A 23,499-nucleotide genomic window follows, 5' to 3' on the forward strand; every position below is an offset into this window, starting at 1 on the left:
AAGGAATTAAATTCCATCTTTGGTGTTTGACACACTATATTTTTCATAGGTGCTGGTCAAGTAGTATTTTTCATGAATTTATATTTAGTGCTAATGACCATCTCATATATTTTCCAAGTTAAAAGATATTATTGTTTGTTGTGATTTATATATTCAATTAATTCGAGAATAGTAAAAAAACATCATTTTAGTACTAATGGAACCCATTAATATATAGAAAAAATAAAAAAATTAACATCGAAAACCCGATGACAGGGTTTTGTTGCCCACTAAACCCGATTTTAAATTTTTTTATTCTTTCTATAAATTAATGGATTTCATCAGCACTGTCTTTTGATATATTGATAATAATAATAAATTTATTCAAAAATAAAAGTATAATTTTTAAATAATAATCTCTCTTTGGTGTAATTAGAACACTTGATCATACATTAGTTGTGTCGATATTGACCACATACACCAAGTCAAAGATATTGTTGTTTATTGTAATTTATATATTCAATTAACCCGAGAATAGTAAAAAGATATCATTTTAGTGCTAATAAAACCCACTAATTTATAGAAAAGATAAATAAAATTAAAAACTTAAAATCAAGTTTGGTGGGCAACGAAACCCAGTCATCGGGTTTAATAGATTCCATTAACACTAAAATGATGTCACTTAATTATCTAAAATGGTAATATTTATCTAAAATGCTAATATTTAAAATGATTCAATTTTTAGGTTAAAATTTATATTGAAATTATTTTTAAGAGATATTTCAGGTAGAGGGAAGAATTATATATAATTATATATTTTATTATTATATTTTGAATAATTTTAATTAGTAATTCTAATGAGTTACTTGACTATGAAATTGACTACTTAAAAATGATATGATCGATTGTGTAAAAACCCTAAATAATTATGCATGCTTAATTATATTTTAGATAATCCTAAAAAATAAACTTAATCAAGTTATAAAATATATATTATTAAATTAAATAAAACATTAGTACTGGTTCGTTATTTTAGTTCATCTATAAATTGTTAATAGAATATTGATGATAGAATTACTAAATCATTGCAAGTATACATTCGTGATCAAATTATGGCATCTAATTAGATTAGTTTTCAAATTTTTGCATGCTTTTGATGCAGTGCTTGAAAAAGGGGCGTTTGTAAAAAAGTGAAGTGAAATGAAAGAGACGCACGGCGGAGTGAGAGAGACTCAAATTTTGATAATGAGAGAGTAAGTTGGGATTCGAACACGAAGAGACAACCCACCGATTCCTTTGCTCAAAGTGGTTAAATTTTAACCTATAATAATGTCAAATCGTGATTAGTTTGTTTTGATTTTTAGGAGATATTTCAGATATCTAAACTTTTTTTTGTATTAATTAAATTTTAGGTAAAATTTATTAAATCATTTTAAATATTATCATTTGGGATAATTTACTGAGAGCTCTCTGACATCATTTTTTTAATTAAAAAAGTTAATTTTATATATTAAAAAAGAAAATAATTATAATTTTCTAATTAATTTTAATAATTAATTAAAATTTAAAACATTAAATTTATCCTGGAGAAAAGGGATATCAATTGATGATTTGAGAGAAAAAAAAAATATGACCACTAACTCTAAGGATTCCTTAAACTAAGTAACAGTCCTTACATTTTTTGTGCAGCCTGTCATCCAAGATGGGATATCTAACTTTTGAGCTCAGAAAATTTTTTAGAGTTAACAAAACTTCTAGAATGAGAATTAAAAGATTAAAATGTGCTTACTCATATTATATTATATTATTTTCAATACAATTTTATATCCAGCTGGTTCTATCATTTTATATTCTGGCCCAAGTGGACTAAGTTGATCTGATATTCGATAATTTTAATTGCAGGCTGTATTATGAAAAGTTTTTTTTTTATAATAAAACATAATTAATATAAAAATAAAAAATAAAGATACAATTTAACATGAAAAATATAATATTATTTGGAAGTACAACACCCTCCATAATACAGCACCCTCAACTCAATTGATATACTATTCAAATTAGAACCTAATTCTACAATCAATTTAATTTAATTTCGGTTGAGTTGAATATTTGATCTAATTTTGTTTTATAATTAAATTAATAATCTATAAACTTAAAGCTTACATTTAATTCCATTTTACTAACGTCCCAATCACATCAAATGACGTACTTTTGGTGGGTGCGGACGCGTTCTTGTCCAAAGGACTCTGAATTCAAACGTGCCTAACAAAAGACCGGGGGGGGGGGGGGGGGGGGGTGATTGGGTTCCACCCTTCTGCATGTAATGAGTAGAATTATTATTAATTTTTACTCAATTTATAACAATTTTACTTAATTTATAATAATTTTACTCAAAATTGACAGTAATGAGTCCCACTCCTCTGCATGTAAGGAGTAGAATTATTGTTAATTTTTACTCAATTCATAATTAAGTTACTCAAAATTGACAATAATTTAATGTAATGAGTAGAATTATTATTAATTTTAGACATATTTATTATGAAGTTAGATAAAATTATTATAAATTTGTATATAGTTATGGAACACAACTATATCAATTATCTTCATTCACCACCATCTCATTAAACTTCTCCATGTGAAGATGGTGTTCAAACTTCATTTCATCATTACTCCGCCAGTGAATATTATCCACTGTCGGTCACAAGCCCGGATAAAGGAGAAGGGTTGCGTTAGATAGCCAACAGCCAGCGTAAAACCTAGTCGGATCCAAATATGAATTCTAGACAAACTATCTGTTGGAATGTAACCCACATAGAAGTCTAGAATTCATGTAGCCAATCCCACATAGTGGGATAACGGCTGGATATGTTGTTGTTGTTTTTTATTATAAAATTAAGTCAATTTATAGAGATTATTTATTGAACTATTTTTTTTTTATATAACATCTTCCAGTAAACATAACACTACAAGAATTTTGGGTTTGCATTGTATTTATAGTTGTATAATGGTACAGTTCATCAAAGGTGACAAATCTGCATCATCCAAGTATTAATTCAAATGTAACCCTAATGGGACATACTCTGGCTTCTCAACTACGACGTTAGCAAGTACTCAGAGATGGGCAAATGTTTGCACGTGCCTGACCTCCACCGCAAGGGCCTACTCACGCAACGAACACGGAAATGCAAGACCAGGTGTATATATTTATAGTTGTCCAATCTTACAGTTTATCAAAGCTGACAGATAAATCTTGTAAACGAGAGCTAGTGAACGGAGAAATGGGCAGTTCCGTGGTGGAGATGCAAGCCTTGGCCCACAACTCCGGCAATGGTCGGAGTCAAGAAGAGATCAAAACGTCCATCTACAAAGTCCTTCCCCTCATCTTAAACAATAAGGAGAAAGCCTACCACTACCAGCCCCGAGTGGTGTCGTTCGGGCCGTACCACTACAAGAAGCCGCAGGAGCCTCACCTGAGATCGATGGAGGCTCAAAAGCAACACGCTCTGCAACGCTTCATCCGTCGATTAAAACGATCCAAGGAAGATCTCTTGCGCTCCGTAAGGGCAGTGGCTGAAAAGTTGAAGGGCTCATACGATTCCCTTGACACTAAATGGGAAGGTGATGGAACTGAGGACTTTGTGGAATTGATGGTCTTGGATGGGTGTTTCATGCTTGAAATACTGCAATCGAGCTATAAATCCGACTACGATCCCGTCTTCAGCGAACATGGGGATGTCTATGTCCTCCCGTTGATCAGACATGACATGTTGTTACTGGAGAATCAGTTACCAATGTTACTTCTGCACAGGCTCAATGATATAGACAATGATATAGAGAATGATGATGAGGTATACATTTGAGCTCTTATCTCATTCTTTTCTAAACATAAATGAGATTTTAAAGCCAGTCATGAGTTGAATTCATAACATATCATATCAGATTTGGAGTACATTTTGAACTTGAGATTTTTTCACAATCAAAACAAAAGTAATTATTCTAGGACTTGATCAGAAAGATGCTACTCTGATGCTAAAACTAGAAAAGAGTTTGGGAGATAGCTTATAGGAATATCATACATTTGAGATCTTTATATACCTTTTGAGTTAGAGTAGGATCATAAGGGGAATTAGATGGCCTTGCCCATGTAGTTAGGCTCATACGATTCCCTCCACCCTGAATGGAAATGTGACACTGAGAAATTTGTGTAGTTGATGGTCTTGGATGGGTGTTTCATGCTTGAAGTACTACATTCGACCTATTCTTCCAACTATGATCTTGTCTTCAGCGAACATTGGGCCATCTATGTCTTGCCGTTTATCAGACATGACATGCTGCTAATGGAGAATTCGTTACCAATGTTGCTTCTGCACAAGCTCAATATGTTGTTGCTACTAGAGAATCAGTTACCAATGTTCAATCATAGAGAGTATTGTTGAAGTATAAATTTGAGCTCTTTATCTCATTCTTTTCTAAACATAAATGAGATTTAAAAGTCAGTCACTAATTGAATTCATAAGATTTCACATTAGATTTGGAGTACATTATGAATTGATTTGAACTTGAGATTTTTTCACAATCAAAACAAAAATAATTATTCTAAGACTTCATCGGAAAGATGCCACTTTGATACTTAAACTAAAAAAGAATTTGGGAGATAACTTATAGCCATGTAAGAGTAACCTAGAATATCATACATTTGGCTCTTCTCTTAAAATTTTTGTATATCTTTTGAGTTGAGCTTTATAATGAGGATATCATAAGGGAAATTAGATGGTCGTGCCTTGGAAGTTGTTTTCTCCTACTTTTGCGATTTTGAGATTAATATAATTTGGATTGAAACTACTAAATTATTAGGACATGTGACATAAAAGGGGAACTTGAGATGCCTATCTTATGTTTCTTCATATTGGGGTTGAATTTATCTATGAACCCTTAATTTTAAGGATTGCCTCTTATTGAGAGATTTTCTAATTAGAAATACCTCTGAGGAAAGGCTTTCACACATAAGTGCCTTCTAACAATTATTCTTTATCTTACTCTTGAAGATATTTTTGGTGCCTATTTTTTACATGAATTAGGCTATTTCACTTTATTAATTATCTTTAAAGTAATTCGGGAGTACAATTTATTCCAAATTTGAGTTCTTTTTGCTAATTGGGTATTCAAAGTTAAATAGTAAGTTGATAGATGCTGGACTTTTCATAATAGTTTTTGCGACCTTAGGTGGATTTTTTTTTTTCTAACATTATCAATACGGTATTATTGTGTTTGCTTATAAAGTGTAAACACTTTCTAGGGCTTTCCATATTGGTGTCAAACACTCCAACATATATAGAACAAGCTCACAGGGTATGAAAGGGGACACTTGCAGGACACACATGTTACCTTTGTGGACACTTCAAACACTAAAACTAAGGGTTTTAATTTCATGTTCTTCAGTTTCATTGACTTGGTAATTACATGATTCTTTTGCTTATTCATATTTTGATTGGATGAACGTTCAATTTTCATACCCTTTGTACTTTTATTCCCTATAACCTCCTATATCGCGAGAGACAAAGGCAATTGAAATGTGATTGTTAACTAAAATATTCAAGTTAATTCATTTAGAATTTTGACTTTTGAATTTTAAATGCATATTTACCCCTTTCAAATATACTTTTGAATCTTTTAAAAAATTGTTATGTTTCAAATTATAAAATATTATTTTATTAGTTAACATTTTGCCACGATGTCATGTCTTACTTAAATAGCATGTCTCATGTCCCGCATCCATGTCCAAAGTTTCATACTTGCTTTACCCCTCACGTTATTTGTGCAGACTAACATTAAAATTGAAGCATTGAACAAGGACATACTCAACTTTCTCTTCTTCTGCAATGAGGAGTACCCAATGATGGACGGATATTTGCACGTGCTTGACCTCTTCCGAGGGGCCCTACTCCAAGGCAAAGAATCTCTAAATCAAGAAGAAAGGAAAGAGTTGCCTTGGAAAAGATTTAGCGATTGGATGCGTAATAAGCCAGAGTCAATTTCAGAAAATAATGAAAAGATGGTCCTAAAAAATCAGAAGACCATTCCAAAAAATAAAAAGAGGCCCGTTTCAGAAAATAATGGAAATATCATCCCAAAAAATAAGAAGAGCGGCCACAACGTTGTTCGCCCAGCCACAGAGCTCCTCAATGTCGGCGTCCACTTTAAGAGAAGCAAAAGCAACAGTCTCTTGGACATCACCTTCGACGACAATAATGGCATCTTGACACTTCCCAATTTTGTAGTTGATGGTTATACCGAATCAATGTTCTTGAATCTCCTAGCCTTCGAGCGTTGCCACATCTGCGCTACCAGCGACATCACTTCGTTCATCGCATTCATGGACTGCATCATCGATAGCAGTGGGGATATTGAACTTTTAAGCTCGAAAGGGATTATCGACAAGTGCATTGGGACCGACAAGGAAGCAGCTGATTTGTTCAACACAATGTCCAAGGATTTGATAATTTGGAATGACAACCTTTACGAGGTGTACGGGAAGCTCGTTGTCTACAACAACACGACTCTGAGTAAATGGCGCGCCAATCTATTTCGAACTTACTCCAAAAGCCCGGCGGCAATAATTATTTCTGTCTTAGCATTCTTCCTTCTCTTCTATCTTACTTTACTGCAAACTGTCTTCACCATCATAAAGTAATTTGAAGTGTTTTTTAGTAAAATTTTAATAACATTCATATAAATATATAATAGATTAATATACTAGTATTATTAAAAATATCATAATTCGTGTCCAAATAATATGTCTATAAATTAATTATCGGATTAGGAAGTGCAATAAAACCTCTTGAGAGTTTCACTTTTTTATTTCTTATTCTAATTTTTTGTATTTAATGATACCTGTCTATATTTATATCTCAATTTTTTGAGTTAAAACCACTGACATTTAGATAGATTATTTATTCAGTCGGAATCAAGACTAAATTCGATTGGGATTGAAAATTTTAAAAATCTCAAACTGAAACTGGGTTGGTTTAATTTGGGTCAATTCTAATCGAAAATATATTTTTTTATTTTTTAATATAAAATTTAAAAAATGTGCACATTTTTTTATATATCACTCAAACAAAAATTTTCCTTAAAAAATCTAAACAAAAAATAACTAGCTTACATTTTAATAATACATTATATGTATGCCAAATTATGTTTTTATTATTAATAAATAATATTAATTATTTTGAATCAATTTTTCATCTTAGATTGATCTCAGAATTGAAAACTAGATGAAGTAAAAATGTGAAACGAGAACCAAATTGGTTTGTTTGGACCAATTTTTTAGTTTATGTCAAAATTTGAACACTCTACACCTAGATATATATAATTATTTTGTTCTCTTATTAAAGTGTATATTTTGTAATTTCATAACTTACCACAACAGTATCATGGTCAAGATCATTGTACCAATGGTAAAATATTTTTATATAAAATTTTTATGTATTTTAAAATTCTTTAAAAAATAATTTTAATAAAAAATAATATTTTAATAATACTTATACCATAAAAAATATTTTATAAATTAATTAAAATAATTTGATACTACAATTAATATATTTAAAAATACTCTTTTTGTTAATATTCAAAACACTATAATTTATATATTAAAAATATTTTTTTTATTAATCATCAAAATTTAATTAATATGAATCAATAAAGAGCTCTTGGTGGCTATGTGACTGCACTCCCACCCTGCAATTAAAACATAAAACAAAACACAATAAAAATTTTATATTTTTTTCTTTGTTTAGGTGAGAGGTTTATACTCGTCAGTGTACGAGTGCAGTTATAGTCCAAATTTAAATTTATATTTTCTGAATGAGTCCAGGTCGTCCACTGAGAGATTTATTTATGGCAAAAGAAAAAAAAGAATGTCACACACACGCACACGCATTTAGATGGATTGATAACATGATTTTTTTATAATTTTTTTAGATAACAAATACTAGAAAATAAAGCAAGACAGAAGTTGAAATAAATACTAAACGTGAGAATATGAAATTGGAAAGTACTTGAGTTAAGACAATTTCAGTGCCAACCCGTTGATTCCCAAATATTAGCATAAAAGATTAGCAACATTAATTTAATTTCAGATATGAGGATTTGTTATTAAATGCAATTAAAGATAATGATAGCTCTAGTTTAAGCAATCCTCATACATGATATGCGGGATTCTAATTTAAGAAACTACCATAAATTCAATTACAATTAATACACAAAACAACTAAATTAATCATCCGGGTTTGGGTATGATAGCGTTTCCAGTTCTAGTAACTCTCATGCGTGACATGAAAGCTCTAAGTTAGGCTTACGCTCCAATCCAAACCTAGTGATTTTTCAATAATCAAAACACACTTATATTGAAGTTTAAACCAATGTTACTCATTTAAAGCGTAGCTTTCTTTGGGAATCATTGGCGTTAGACACTGTCCTTGCCTTAACCCAAGATTAGATTTAGCTACTCATCTCTATTAAATTAATTGACAGCAATTTAAATGACATAATTTAAATAACAGAATTTAAATGACAGGAATTAAAATAGAAGAAACTAACCGGCCATTTAGGCGGTAGATAATTAAAATACAAGAATTAAAATTGCAAGAATTTAAAGGCATAAACTAACCGTCCATTTAGGCGGTGAACAATTAAATGACAAGAATGAAAATTGCAGAAATTTAAAGGCACAAATTAACCGGCCATTTAGGCGGTGAATAATAAAGTAATAATAAATGACATAAGAATTTAAAAAAAGAAAGGAAGGAAGTAAGATTACAAGAGAGAATACTAAAGAAAAGGGGAAAGAACAAGAACAATTCTCAAAGAGAGAATTATAAAGAAACAACTAAACTTTGATTCAAGAATAATAATCACACTTACAAATGCAATCAAGTGATCTATTTATAGGCCACAAGATGCAATACAAACCACACAATTTCAATTATTCAACTAGACATAATTATATCTAATGGGCACTCACACACTTAAAGTTAAATGGATTTTAGCTATAATATACACCTAATATTAAATGGATTTTAGCTAAAATACATACCTAATAAAGCATTCATAAAGTTAAATGGATTTTAGCTATAATATCCACCTAATAGTTAAGTGGATTTTAGCTAAAAAACACACCTAATAAAGCTCTCACATAAAAAATAAAAATAGATTTCTATAAATTGGTTTTTAATCTTCATTAGGATTAAAAATAATCCTTGGGCCTTCTCCAAATAATATCTTCCATGGGTTGCTCAAATTGGGCCTTAATTCTTCATGAGCTTGAATTCTTCATGGACTTTATTTTTCCATGGGTTTGATTTCTTCATGGACTTGAATTCTTCATGGACTTTAAGTCTTCATGGGCTTGAATTCTTCATGCCTAAAAAAATAAAAATAATTTAATGTTATTAATAAATTATATATTATATATATGTATTACACATGGCACATATATATATTATATTATATTATATTATATTATATTATATTATATATATATTACATGCATGCATATAATGATGTATATGTATTATATATAATTTTATATATTATTATTATTATTATTAAATTTTACTTTAAAATTTCATTTCATTCATTTTTCAATTTAAACTTGCATAAAACCATAAAATATATATTAATATCTAATTTAAACTATTTTTAAGATCAAAAGAAGGGTATAATTATAACAAAATTTTTATAAAATTAACCACTAATCACTATGCAGGCACCAACAAGTTGCTGTGAAATGATGATCCTCGATGGCTGCAACTCTTAATGGAATTGGTACAGATGGTGCATGGAGCAATTTGAGAAAAACAATCGGCTTTGGATTGTACCAACATGTTGAGTTCACATATTAATAATGTTTTGATGATGATGTTATTAATAATATATTAGTTGTATTCTCACCTTGCAATTAAAATATAATTAAAAATATAATAAAAATTTATATTTTTTTCTTTATTTTGGTGAGAGATTTATACTCATCAGTGTACGAGTGTAATTGTAGTTTAAATTTAAATTTGTATTTTCTAAATGAGTCTAGATCATCCACTGAGAGATTTATTTATGGCAAAAGAAAAAGAATATCACACACGCACACGCATTTGAACAAATTGGCAATAATTTTTTTTTATGGATTTTCAAATAACGGATACTAGGAAATAAAGTAAGACAGAAGTTGAAATAATCGCTGAATGTGAGAATATCAAATTGGATAATACTTGAGTTAAGACAATTTTAGTACCAACGAATTTGAATGAATTGGCAAAAGAAAAAGAATGTTACACACGCACACGCATTTGAACGAATTGGCAATAAAATTTTTTTTATGGATTATCAAATAACGGATACTAGGAAATAAAGTAAGGCAGAAGTTGAAATAATCGCTGAATGTGAGAATATGAAATTGGATAACACTTGAGTTAAGACAATTTTAGTACCAACCCATTGATCCCCAATTTTTAGCAAAAAAGATTAGCAACATTAATTTAATTTCAGATATGAGGGTTTATTATTAAATGCAATTAGAGATGATGATAGTTCTAGTTTAAGCAATCTCATACATGATATGTGGGATTCTAATTTAAGCAACTACCATAAATTCAATTGTAATTAATACACAAAATAACTAAATTGATCATCTGGGTTTGGGTATGATTACATTTTCAGTTCTAATAACTTCCATACGTGGCATGAAAGCTTTAAGTTAAGCTTATGCTTCAATCCAAATCTAGTGATTTTTTAATAATTAATACACACTCATACTGACATTTAAATTAATATCATTCATTTAAAGCACAACTTTTTTTGGGAATCATTGGCGTTGGATATCGCCCTTGTCCTAACCCAATATTGGATTTAGCCACTTATCTCCATTTAAAAGTTAATTGACAAGAATTTAAATGGTGTAATTTAAATAACAAAATTTAAATGACAGAAATTAACATAGCAAAAATTAACCGGCCATTTAGGAGGTGAATAATAAAGTAACAATAAATAACATAAGAATTCAAGAGAAAAAAGAAAGAAAGAAAGTAAGATCACAAGAGAAAACAATAGAGAAAAGAAGAAATAACAATAGCAATTTTCAAAGAAAATATCTAAGAAAACAACTAAGGTTTGATTCAAGAATAATAATCCCCCTTACAAATGCAATCAAGTGAGTTATTTATAACCCACAAGATGCAATACAAACCACACAATTTTAATTATTCAACTAGACATAATTATATCTAATAGGTACTTACACATTTAAAGTTAAATGAATTTTAGCTATAATACACACCTAAAGTTAAATGGATTTTAGCTAAAATACACACCTAATAAAGCACTCATAAAATAAATATTTAAAAATAAAAAAAAATAAATTTTTACAATTGGGTTTTTTATCTTCATTAGGATTAAAAATGGTTTGGGCCTTCTCCAAATGATGTCTTCCATAGGTTACTCAAGTTGGGTCTTAAACATGCACTGGGTCTTAATTCTTCATAGGACAGATTTGAATTCTTCATTTTTCAATCCAATTTGAATCTCCAAATCCACATTCTTCTTGTCTTCAAGCAAGCAATTAAGTGTTATTAATAAATTATATATTATATATATATATTACACATGGCACATATATATTATATTATATTATATTTATATTACATGCACGCATGTATTAATGTATACGTATTATATATATATATATATTATTATTATTATTTTAAAATTTTACTTTAGAACTTCATTTCATTCATTTTTCAATTTAAACTTGCATATAACAATAAAATATGTATTAATATCTAATTTAAACCAATTTTAAGATCAAAAGAATGATACATTTATAACAAAATTTTTACAAAACTAACCACTAATCAATCACCACTTCCGAATCCTAGAGTTCGGAGGCCGCCACCGCCTCCGAATCCTGGAGTTCGGAGGCTATAGTTGCCTCCAAATCTTGGGATTCGGAGGCAATGGCGTCCTTCGAATCCTGGAGTTCAGAGGCTATGGTTGCCTCTGAATTTTGGGATTCAGAGGCCGCCACCGCTTTCGAATCCTAGAGCTCGGAGGCTATGGCCGCCTTTGAATCCTGGGGTCCAGAGGTGGTGGCCGTGACTATACCCAATACCCAGCCAATTAATTCATTCCTTTATTGGCTTATGTAAAGAAGATGCTTGCTGGAGTTCCCTGAGTAGTTCAATTTTCTTATTTGCATGCGACTTCTATATTCAGTAGATTAATCTTTACATAATGACTATACGCAAAAAAGTGATTATGGGAACTTAATGACAAAGTTCACAAAAGAAGTTTTATGAATTATTTAAGAGAAGAACTTTATATTGATAAACAAATTTAACTTTTCAAAAATTACCAAGCATTTATTAGTATCAACAGATTGGAAGAGGGCACTATCTCACTACAAAGAATGGAAATGGCAAAATCTCACTATGTTTAGGACTAGGATTTTATTGTGGAAAAAAAAAAAGAAAAAAGATTACAACTTATTTCCATTACCAACATATATTTATACACAAAGTGTATATATATACACATAGTGGCATAACACACACATATATATATACAAACACAGTGGCATATATACACACATATATATGCACACATACATATATACACATATATAAATATACACACACATAGTGGCTATTTAAGCCCATTTTCGGGCGTTTTGCTTGTAATACCCAAGAAATTTGGGTTATTATTTTAAGGAAAAAATAGAAATTCGGGGAAATTCGGTATCTAAAAAGCCCGAAAAATTTATTGAATCAGCCGGAGGGAGTACCCTAAAGCTTGATTCTCAAAGGAAATAGGAACGCCTCTAGCGAGCTTTTCGAGGCATGATTTTTAGGACCGAAAGAAACGCAATCGGGAACGATTTTCGGTACAGCAAAAATGCAGCCGTCATTAAAGCTGCAAAATCGGATTTCTCGTAGGAGACCCCGAAATGATAACTGAGGCTAAGGGAAGCTTCGGTTTGTCGATTAGAACAACCCTTCGGAGGTTTCAGGAAGAAACGAGTAGATTTAAAGCCAAAACGGAGAATTGGGCCTAAGTGCAGTTTTTTAAAAATGTCCGAGAAAGGCCTAAACGACCTTTTTCCTGAAAGATAGGGGCGAGAATGTCAATCTTGGAACTTTGGGGTCTTAGTGAAAGCAAAGAAAATGCCAGGCACTTGTGAGAAAGGCCGAAAGCGAAATTTTCAAATCTGGAAGGGGCCTAATCGCAATTTTCCAAAAATGTGAAGCTGCCATGGCCGACAGCTTCACGCATACCTCCGACCAGGCCATTCCGACCACGGGGAGTCCAAGGGAGATGGTCGGGCACGTGTAGGGAGCAAGCCTTGGCCGACAACGAGCGTGGGGGTGGCCGAAAAATCAAAAATCCGACCGCGAAAGAGGTCGGCCATGGCCAAACCTGTAAGTGGCTTTTCGAGGGCCTTTGTTGGCGGTTTTTGGTCGCCCAAGGGTGGTTTTGGAGGTTTGAGACCTCGGTGAGGGTGGCCACGGGCGTTTCGATGGCTGATTTGGCCTATAAATAGGCCTTCAATGGCCGAGGGTTTTCATTAGTTGGAAGCAAAAATCGGGCACGTTCAAGGGCGGATTGAGCATCCATAATAGAGGGCTTTTGATCCTTGAGGGTAGTAGATCATTTCTGGAAAGTTTGGGGAGTAAATGAGCCAGATCGAGTGGGTTTTGAAGCTTGCCGGAGAAGAGAGGCGGACGAGTCGGCCGAGACTTCGAGCTTCAAGTTGGACCGCTTCCGGACCTCCTTTGGAGCCCATTCAGGTACCCCTATGATCGATTCTTCATAGGCTTTCATTTGGCATCGGTTTTTCATTTTCCGGCATGGCCGTGGCCGGAGAAGATAATCGGCGTGTGGGCCCCACGCGCCAGTCTCACTCGCCCTAACACGCGCCAGCGCGTGCGGGCTTGGTTTTTTGTGCAATTTTTTTTAAAATGCTTAGAAAAATATTTTATAATTTCCTATGTAAAAATATTTGGAAAAAAATAGGTATGAGTATTTATTTTAGAATATTAGTAAGGAAAAATAGAGAAAAAGGCAAGAAAATTGAGGAAAAATAGGTTTTATTGATTATTTAAATAAATATCTTGCCTAGGGTGCTTTAGAAAGTGAGGTGAAGCATTTGGTGCAAATTTCAAGATTGGCACGCAAATCGAGGCAGTTTGCACATTTTCTGAGGTATCCTGATAACTGAGAAAAGTGAGTGGTTTTGTCCCTATATCCAATATATGATATGATTTTCCTTGTCACACATAATATTTCACATGATTGTGATCATTTCGTTCATATACTGTTGCATGGGAAAACGTGATGTTTTGCACGACACGTTATTTTTGTCATATTGAAACTCGTGCATGGGGTTGGGATGTACCCTCAGAGTGTAGCCGTAATTCCCTTAGGGCAATTAATGGAACAACATTAGATTTACCCTGCAGAGGTTCGAGGTTCTGCCTAGGGTTCCGTGCCGGGCTGGTGGGCCTGGGAAGTTACATTATGGGTATATGTTTATAAATGTCCATACATCATGCATCATTCATTCATGTTTATCTAACCCTCACTTAGAAGGTTTCATCTTCTAATATTGGATTATGTCCCTGGAATATTCCACGTTCCTGGCGAGACAAGCAGTCAGAAGGGCAATGGAATAATCGAAGCATGATCGTGATAGAGATTTTGTGGGTCCCTTGTAGGGCTAGGGCTATCTATTTTATTCGGATGTATTATTTAGATTTTTATATTGTTGGTAATGTTATATCAGGCGAACGATATATATGTGCCCACATACGTTGGGTTTTCGAGGTTTCATGCAGGTTCTGATCTTGCTTCCGTTTTGTTAAAGTGTAACCTTCCTTTACTATTTTGGGAGTGTTATTAAATAAAAGTTATGATTGAGGATTTATTGTCAATTTATGTTTGAAAAAAAAAAAATCCTAGCATATATTAGCACCCTGGAAAGTGGGGTATTACATTGCTGCTTCAGAAACAGCAATCAAAAATTGGAAAAGAACAGCGAGCGTGGGGTCGAAAATTTGAAGATTTTGGTGGAAAAATCAGGATTTAATTAGGTTTATTCGAGGTTTTAATTTTTCAGGTATGTAGAGAAGCTAGTAATAAATATTTTGTACAGTCGGAATTTCGTTTAGAGTCCGATTTTGTTAATTTTGGTAAATAATTTGGGTGTTACAGTTTGTATAAATTTTACCGCGTTGGGTCAAATCAAGCATAAGGATATCTTCGTAAAGGCAAGTTCTTTATACCCTCCACGTCGTTCTTTTGTTGGCAATTTATTTAACCTCCCTTCGTTTGTTTCGGCCATTAATTAATTATAAAATTTAAATGGTTTGTTTTAAAAATTTAGTTTATTAAACTGGTCTCGAGTATTTTATTCGTTGGTTGCCTACGGGGGTTCGTGCTACCCCCATGCCTGTGGGAATGATGCCGTACTCACCCAGGGCTAGGTTCTTAGTCGTTCGGGTATTATTATGGATTTTGATTGTTTATAAGACAGAGCGGTTGGGCAGTGGGGGCAAGGGTCGGCTGTTCGGTGATGGAGTGACGGTCGTACGGTCTATCTTAAGCCGTCGGCTGGTCTCTCTTATCCACTGACCGTTGACCGGTGCCAAGCATTGTTGACTGGCTTTGCCGTTACGTGATTATAGCATGACTGGTTTCATTTATTTCTTGTTGCATGTTTTGGTGTGCACATGGATACGGGCTGCATGTTGGGGTTTTCATGATCTGGTTGTGCTTGGTCATGGACATCCTAACTTGGTTATGATGCATCTAACACTGGCATATGCATCGCGTGTGGTTTATTATGTGGGCGGAGCATGGCCTGATGCTTGGATGTATGGGCGCCAGTGTATCACGTTGATGCTCACTACGCCATTGCATTGTTATATGCATTGCATGGTTACTGGTAGTATTTAGTTCTCAGATGGGAGTATCGTTCCGAGGGAGCCTATGGCTCGGGTGTTGAGAGTACCGACATGGACACGGGTGACGGGAGTACCGACATGGACACGGGTGACGGGAGTACCGACCCGGGACAGCGCGCACAGGTTTGTTGGAGATCTATGTTGCCTTTCAGGGCAGCTGTAGGTTGGTATGGGACTTGGGTGCCCGGTGTCTTTTGTGGGCCCCAAGGACCGGTATGTGCTCTTATTACACTGCACTATTGTATTGTTGCGTCACATGGTTTGTGTGTACATGCGGGACTGTGTTGGGGTGATCTTCTCGTCTGTTTTATTTATAGTCTTGTCTTTCCTTATGCTTGCTGAGTCTTGCGACTCACCTTACTTTTCATCATTCCAGGTAAGGGTAAAGCGAAGGCCGAGGGAGAGGATCGTTCCACCTAGTAGCCAGCCGTGTCGGTAGGGTGTACATTTAGCTTGCCCCTGTTATCTATGATATTTTGATAGGATTTTTGTTTCTTATTTTTGACTGTGCCAAGTTGTTCCTTGTATTTCCTATTTGTTGGCACAGAGTCTGTATATATTTTTATATATACTCCGTGACCCCTGTTCCAGCGGGGTACTCGTGGGCATGCATGTATGTCGTTTTGCTTCCGCTGTTGTATTTTATATGTATGCATGCCAGGGTATTTTTGTCTTGTGTATGTTTTTCTTCCCTTATGTAAGTGCTTTCGTTCGGATAGACCGGGTGGTTGGGATATTTGCGCAGGGGTGCTTACAGAAAATAGCCCAAGAGTTGAAGGACTTGTGCGATTCCCTTGACTCTAAATGGCAATATGACATCGAAAGATTCGTGCAATTGATGATCTTGGATGGGTATTTCATGCTTAAAATACTATACTTGATCGGCACCGATTATACCAGTTATTCCAACTACTATCCCATCCTCAACCAATATGGGAGGGTCAATTTCATGATCAAGGCACACATGTTGATGCTCGAGAATCAGTTGCCAATATTGATTTTGATCAGTCTCAAATGTTTCCTAGAGCATTAGGATGAGGTATACATTAAGCTATTTTCTTGTTCTATTCTAAACATAAATAAGATTTCTTAGTTAGTTACTAATTCAATTCATAAGATTTTATATGAAATTTAGATTACATTCTAAATTGATCTAAACTTGAGATTTTTTCACAATCAAAATAAAAGTAATTATCCAGGAGGTGACTAAAAAGATATCACCCTGATACTAAGTCAAAAAAAGAACTTGAAACATAGTTTATAGGCATGTATGAGTAACGTAGAATATTATTCATTTGGCTCACCTCTCGACCTTTCTATATCTTTGAGTTGAGCTTTATAATTGGAATCATAAAGTCATCTCCACCAAAGACGTCAAAATGGAAAAATTCATCAATTTTGTTGTTTTGCTGTCTCTAATCAAACAACATCTCATCACACTAAAATGGCATTTTTGTAATAGGGATCACAAATTTTGGCGTGATGAACAGTGAAAAACCGTGATGAACAGTGAAAAACCATTTTCAGCATTCCACTGTTCACCCATGACATTTTTGTCGTGGGAAATTTATCCCCAAATTGCCTCCATTCCAATATGAAAAAATATTATCCCCATTATGTTCCCTCTTAATTTTGTTTTAGTATATATAATTATTGATTTTAGCCTTAATTTGTATATTTAATTTGATCATTATTTTTAACAACATAATAAACTAAAATTAAGCAAAAAATTATAATTATTTAACAAGATAAATAAATTACTTCATTAATCTTAAAAAGTTGTGAACAACATGAGTAGTACCATGACATGAACATTGAAAATTAAAATATAACGTACACTAAATGAAAGATAACTATTTAATATTTTAGTAGATCATTTTCAGGTCCAAAACCATCAAAATAATGACCAACGGAGTTGAGGAACTTTTGAGTTCTTTGTCCTACTATTCAGCTTTTTTCTTCATAATTCTTCTATGTTCTTTTCGTATAAACTCGCATAATTTCATATTTGAAATGGAGCTCAAATTTTTTAGTAGAATCTTACTTTTAGAATAAAATTTTGTTGCACTGGCTTTTTTTAAATTACTTTCAGTTCGAACCCTTTGAATTTCATTAATTTTTTGCCTATCCTCAATTCTCTTACGTATGACTTCAACGAGTTGACGTTGCTTTTTCATCTTTTCTACAATCATTTTTGAAAAGTCTTCTTCATTTTTTTCTTTTGACTTCACCTTTTTTATTCTAATAGGTCGTTAACTTGAATTGTCACTGGGATTTTTTTTATTTATATTAAAAGAAAATAAAGACAATCTAGGAGATGCTGAGGTAGGAGTCTTTGAACTTGGAGACTCTATTTGTGACGATGCAAAGTTGTCACTTTGTCTTTGAAAGCTTGATAATTTCACTTGCACGTTGTTTTTAAATTTTTTAATATCCTTTGAAAGGAGCCAGACATGGTCAATATACTAATTCTAATAATTAAATGACACGACTAATTGTATTTTTTGTTTGTAATATTTTTTTATTCAAGTAATCCCGTTTGAATCTTGTAATGTTAAATCATAAATCTTGTAGATTGTGATATTATGTATAATATTATATTTAATTTTTTAAATAAATGTAATATTTTATGTAAATAATTAAATATTTTTTGAAATAAATTAGTTGTTATGAATTAAATAAATAAGGAAATAGAAATAACACTATTTATTTGATGTAATGGGTTGGAGATGACTTGTTAGAATAGTGCGAAAGTTGCACTATTTTAGTTGGATTTATCTTTGAACTCTAAATCCTAAGAATTGCCTCATATTGAGGGATTTTCTTATTAGAATTACCTCCGAAGAAATATTTCACATATAAGTACTTCAAAACTTTCTCATGCCTGAATTATGCTTCTAATGATTATTCTTATCTTATCATTGAGGATATTTTTGGTGCCTATTTTCTACACGAATTAGGCTATTTTACTTTATTTATCTTAAAATAATTCAAAAGTATAATTTATTTGAAATTTGAGTGTTTCATGCTAATTAGGTATTCAGAGTCAAATCATAAGTTGGTCAGGAGTTTGACTTTCTAGAATAGTTTTTATGACTTAACATTTTGTTTTAAGTGATTTTTTTTATTTTTTACAACATTATCAATAAGATATTGTTATGTTTATTTCTAACTTATAAACACTTTTTACAGATTTTCGTATTAATATTAAACACTCCAACACGTATACGACAAACTCACAGACTCACATGGTGTGTCTGAAACTTTTTTAAAATTTTTCAAAAGTGGAGGATACACTTCCAAGACATGTGTGTTATTTACGTGGACATGCGTATTATTTATTTTATAATTTTTGATATTTTAATTGCATGACCATTTACTTTATATATTCTTCATGCTTCTATTCTCCAGAATCTCCATTAGATCTTGAGGGACAAAGGCAACTGGAATGTAATTGCTAGCTAAAATATTTATTTTATTCATTTAAAATTTTGACATTTGAATTTTAAATACATATTTATCCATGCTCAGGATTTCATACTTGCTTTATCCCTCATGTTATTTGTGCAGCCTAACATTGAAGAATTGAAGGACTTGACCAAGCGCACACTTTGTCTTATCAGCAACTTCTACCCCTTTATCGAGAACTTCGACGGCATTATCAAGGACTTAGAGACGACCGCATGTTTGCACGTGCTTGACCTCTGCCGCAAAAGCCTACTCCCCACACACAGCGAACATGGAAATGCATCCTGATAATGATTTTTGGGACCGACCACCACGTGTCACCCCTATGACTGTACCTCGGGAATGGAACCTCGGACTCGGAGATGTCGGACCTTGGGTGTAGGACCTGCAAGACAATGGAGGGTCGGGGCTTGGATCCCCCGGGATGGACTCCGATGCTCAAATCAGTAGAGTGAATGCAGGTAGTAGTAAATGAGAGAGCTGTAGAGCTTGAATATACCTGACGAAAGTCCTTGTCTTTTATAGGCGAACCCATTTTGGGGTACCCAAGATGAGCGGGCACGACCCCTGAGAATTCCGGTCAAGTTGGAACGGGTCTTGCGGTTCGGCCCAGATTTCTCGGGCTCCGCTTCGGAGTGTTGACTTGCCACGTGTTGGTCTCTCGGGTGGTCCGCGTGGCAGGTGAGACTATCAGCTCGTAGGGGCATTCTAGTAATTTCAGTTGGTGCCACATCACTTGCCCCCCACTCCTTGAGCCGAACTGAAAACCATGCTGGGCCGAGGAGTAACTGAAAACCATGCTGGGCCGAGGAGTAGGTTACCTGACTATTGATTTTTACCAAGACGTACGAGAGTGTTTTTAAAGTTGAGATTAGTGCTTGAAAACCCCATTTACTACCTTGAAGTTATAGGAATGGGTTTTGGTTGGAGGGAAAAACTTGTTCGGAGGGAAACATTGTCATTTTGAATTTTTTCCCCCCTTGGGTCCCCTCTATATAAGCCCTAAGGCCCCACCCCACAATTGTTACTTCAAGACAAGCATTCATCTCCTTGAGGTTAGTCTTTCCCATCCTCCTTTGCTTTTATTTTTCCTTATTTGTTCTTTGTTTATTTTTGTCTTTTTTTCCCTTTGGTTTTTTTGCTTTTTTTTTTTTTTTTTAAAAGGATCAAATTTCCCTCGACCAGGCGCCTCTGCCTGGCCGAGGTCGACCTGGCCAGGCCACCTCGGCCATGGCCGAGGTCGGCCGCGGCCGAGCTGGCTGAGCTCGGCCTCGCCAGATCTCGGCGAGGCCGAGCCCCTCGGCCACGGCCGAGCGCTTGGCTCGGCCTGGCCGAGGTCGGCCAGGGCCTGGGGGTTCGGCCATGGCCGACCCCCTTCCTACTTCTCCCTCTGCAATTTTTTTTTAATATATATACATATATACATATAATATATATATATATATATGTCATTGGGGCGTCCTTGGGTCGGCCATGGCCGACCCTTGAGACTTTGGCCCTTTTTTTTTTTTATATATATATATATTTATTATTATTATTATTATTTTTTTATCCCCTTGGGTTAGCCATAGCCGACCCTTGGGTTTTGACAAAGTCCTTGGGCTTTTCCTTTGTTAATAATAACAAAACAATCTTTAAAACAAGGCAACTTTACTAACCTGTTTCCTTGGCTCTTGCAGGCATGACTTGAGATTTTCCCAAGCTAAATCGCGCCCACTGAGCTCTCCGAGGCTCTAGCCCAGTCGTGGTTGTTTTTTCTTGACCTCGGCCTTTACTCTCCTGGTCAGTGATCTTCTTTTAACTACTTCTGCTCGTTTTTTAGCATGTCTTCTTCTTCTTCTTCCTCTGATTCCGAGAACTCTAGTACCAGCTCTAGTAGTGAGGGATCACACACCGAGTTATCCAGCCCCCCCCACGGCCCCCTTCGTAGGCCTGGGAAACTTAGGAGGCCTGAAAGAGTTTCACCTCATCCCACTTCAGAGTCTCATGTGAGTAGTGATCCCAATTTAGGAAGCTTACCCTAGGATCTAACCACGGACCATTCTACCATAACCGAGAGGGAGTTGTTTCCCCTCCTCCGAAAATACCGCCTCATTCATGATGAGTATTGGTATAGTGAACCCCGAGGTCTGAAAGCTCACCAGGCCCCCTATGGCTGTATCACCGTCTATGAGCAGGCCTTGGCTGCCGGCCTTAGATTTCCTCTCGCGACTCCTGTAGTTGAGGTGTTCGCTATCGTGGGGTTATGCCCCTCTCAGTTGACTCCCAATGGCTGGAGGTGCCTATCTACCTTCATTCTCTGCTGTCGAGCTCGGGACATTGAGCCCACTGCTCAACTTTTTTTTAGGATGTTCAAGGTAATTTCTATTAGCAAAACTGAATCTCGATTCGCCTTTTCCCCCCTCAACCAGCGTCAGTTCATAGTCGATAACCCCACATCGGTGAAACGATGGAAGAGTAGATTTTTCTTTGCTGGCTTGAAAGACCGGGGGGTCAGCTTCGGGGTTCCAGTTGAGTGGGCTTTCCAGCCCTCAAAGGTCCGTAGTCGCAAGATCACGCAGGACGAGCTTCACAATATTCAGATCTTGAGAGAGCTGAACCCTATCACTGCTCGGGTCCTGATATGTGATCGCACCTTGTACTTGGGGGGTTTATCCACTCACACTTGCTTCGAGCCTGATGTCACTTTGGGTAGTCATTTTCCCCCTATTTTCATACGTTTCTAACTCGCTTTTCTTGCCCTTAACATCTTGTTTGCGGATTTGCAGCTGAGATGGTGAGCACAGCTTTCATCTGGGGGAAGAACAAACGGAGACCCGTGGAGGACGAAGGCGCCCCAGCTCTTATGGGGGGAAAGGCTGCCTTGAATGCTCCTCCTGCTGAGGAAGGAGAGCCTAGTCGTGCTAAGAGGAAGAGGACTTCTCATCCTCCGAGAGAGCTCATGCCAGCCCCGGAGTCTCCTCCCCACAGTCCAGACCATGTTCCCGATTGGGGAGTGAAGGCAAGCGATCTCAGCCGGAACACTCAGGTGGCAAGACGTATGATTCACCACTTTGCCACTCCCGCTGATCGTCAGGTGTTGGCCGAGCAGTCCTCGGAGGCCATAGAAGCCGTATTGTGCAAGTATCTAGCCCAGGTAATCGCTTATACTTGATCAATATCCTCCAGTCTCATCTATGTTGTCCTTACTTATCTTGCCCGTTGCAGGTGGTCACACTCGTTTCGGACTTTTCTGGACGTTTCTCTCAAGTTTCCAAGAAGACATTGGAGCTAGACACCCAGCTGTAGGAGAGAGACGAGTCACTGGAGAGCCTCAGGAAGGACTTGGATGAGTTGTCCTCTCAGCGGCAAGTTTCAGACCTACGTATTCAGGAGCTAGAAGCAGAGCTATCTCGGACGAGCTCCAAGCTATCCCGGGCGAATTCAGTCATTCGTCAATATGAGCGCAAGTATGCCGAGCCTATCAAGCTTCCTGAGGTAGAGGAGTTCCTCCAGAAGAACCTGCAGGACGCTTGGACAAAGGGATTCCAAGCTCATGCGACTGAGGTATTACGAGCTCATCCAGACTTGGACATGTCCAATGTTCGGTCTGTTGCGGAGATTGTAGCCAGGATGGAGGACTCGGAGATGGCCGGCGATGATGATACGCCTCCTGATGTTTGAGCTTTTCTTCTTTTTCTAGTTGGGGCCTTTTGTACTTCCTCTATTATCATGTATTGGACCATCTCGCTTTTATACAATGCCGTTTCATTTTGACTGTTTCATCCTTTGCTTGCGAACATACGGCCATTAGTCTACCTTTGGGGGACAGCCGAGGGCTTGTGACCCATGAATTTTAGCCACTCCCACGCGAAGGAGGGTGTTAGCTAGAGTATTTCCGTGGCCCTTAGTCCATTTTTGAGGACGGCCTAGGGCTCGTGACCCTTGGATTTTAGCCACTCCCACGCGAAGGAGGGTGTTAGCTAGAGTATTTCCATGGCCCTTAGTCCATTTTTGAGGACGGCCTAGGGCTCGTGACCCTTGGATTTTAGCCACTCCCACG

The 23,499-nt window shown here is 35.4% G+C and overlaps 1 protein-coding gene across 1 annotated transcript; it reads left to right on the forward strand.

Annotated features, from left to right (window-relative positions):
* Positions 1-3,232: 3,232 nt before the first annotated feature.
* Positions 3,233-23,120, forward strand: LOC127786764 (uncharacterized). The gene is made up of 6 exons (XM_052314412.1): positions 3,233-3,827; positions 5,801-6,666; positions 21,280-21,445; positions 21,635-22,148; positions 22,226-22,593; positions 22,746-23,120. Exons 1-6 carry the CDS (start codon positions 3,258-3,260, stop codon positions 23,118-23,120), a joined length of 2,859 nt encoding a protein of 952 aa, XP_052170372.1. The 5' UTR covers positions 3,233-3,257.
* Positions 23,121-23,499: the final 379 nt, after the last annotated feature.

This window comes from Diospyros lotus, chromosome 12 (genome assembly GCF_014633365.1).
Source record: "Diospyros lotus cultivar Yz01 chromosome 12, ASM1463336v1, whole genome shotgun sequence".
Lineage (NCBI taxonomy): Eukaryota > Viridiplantae > Streptophyta > Magnoliopsida > Ericales > Ebenaceae > Diospyros > Diospyros lotus.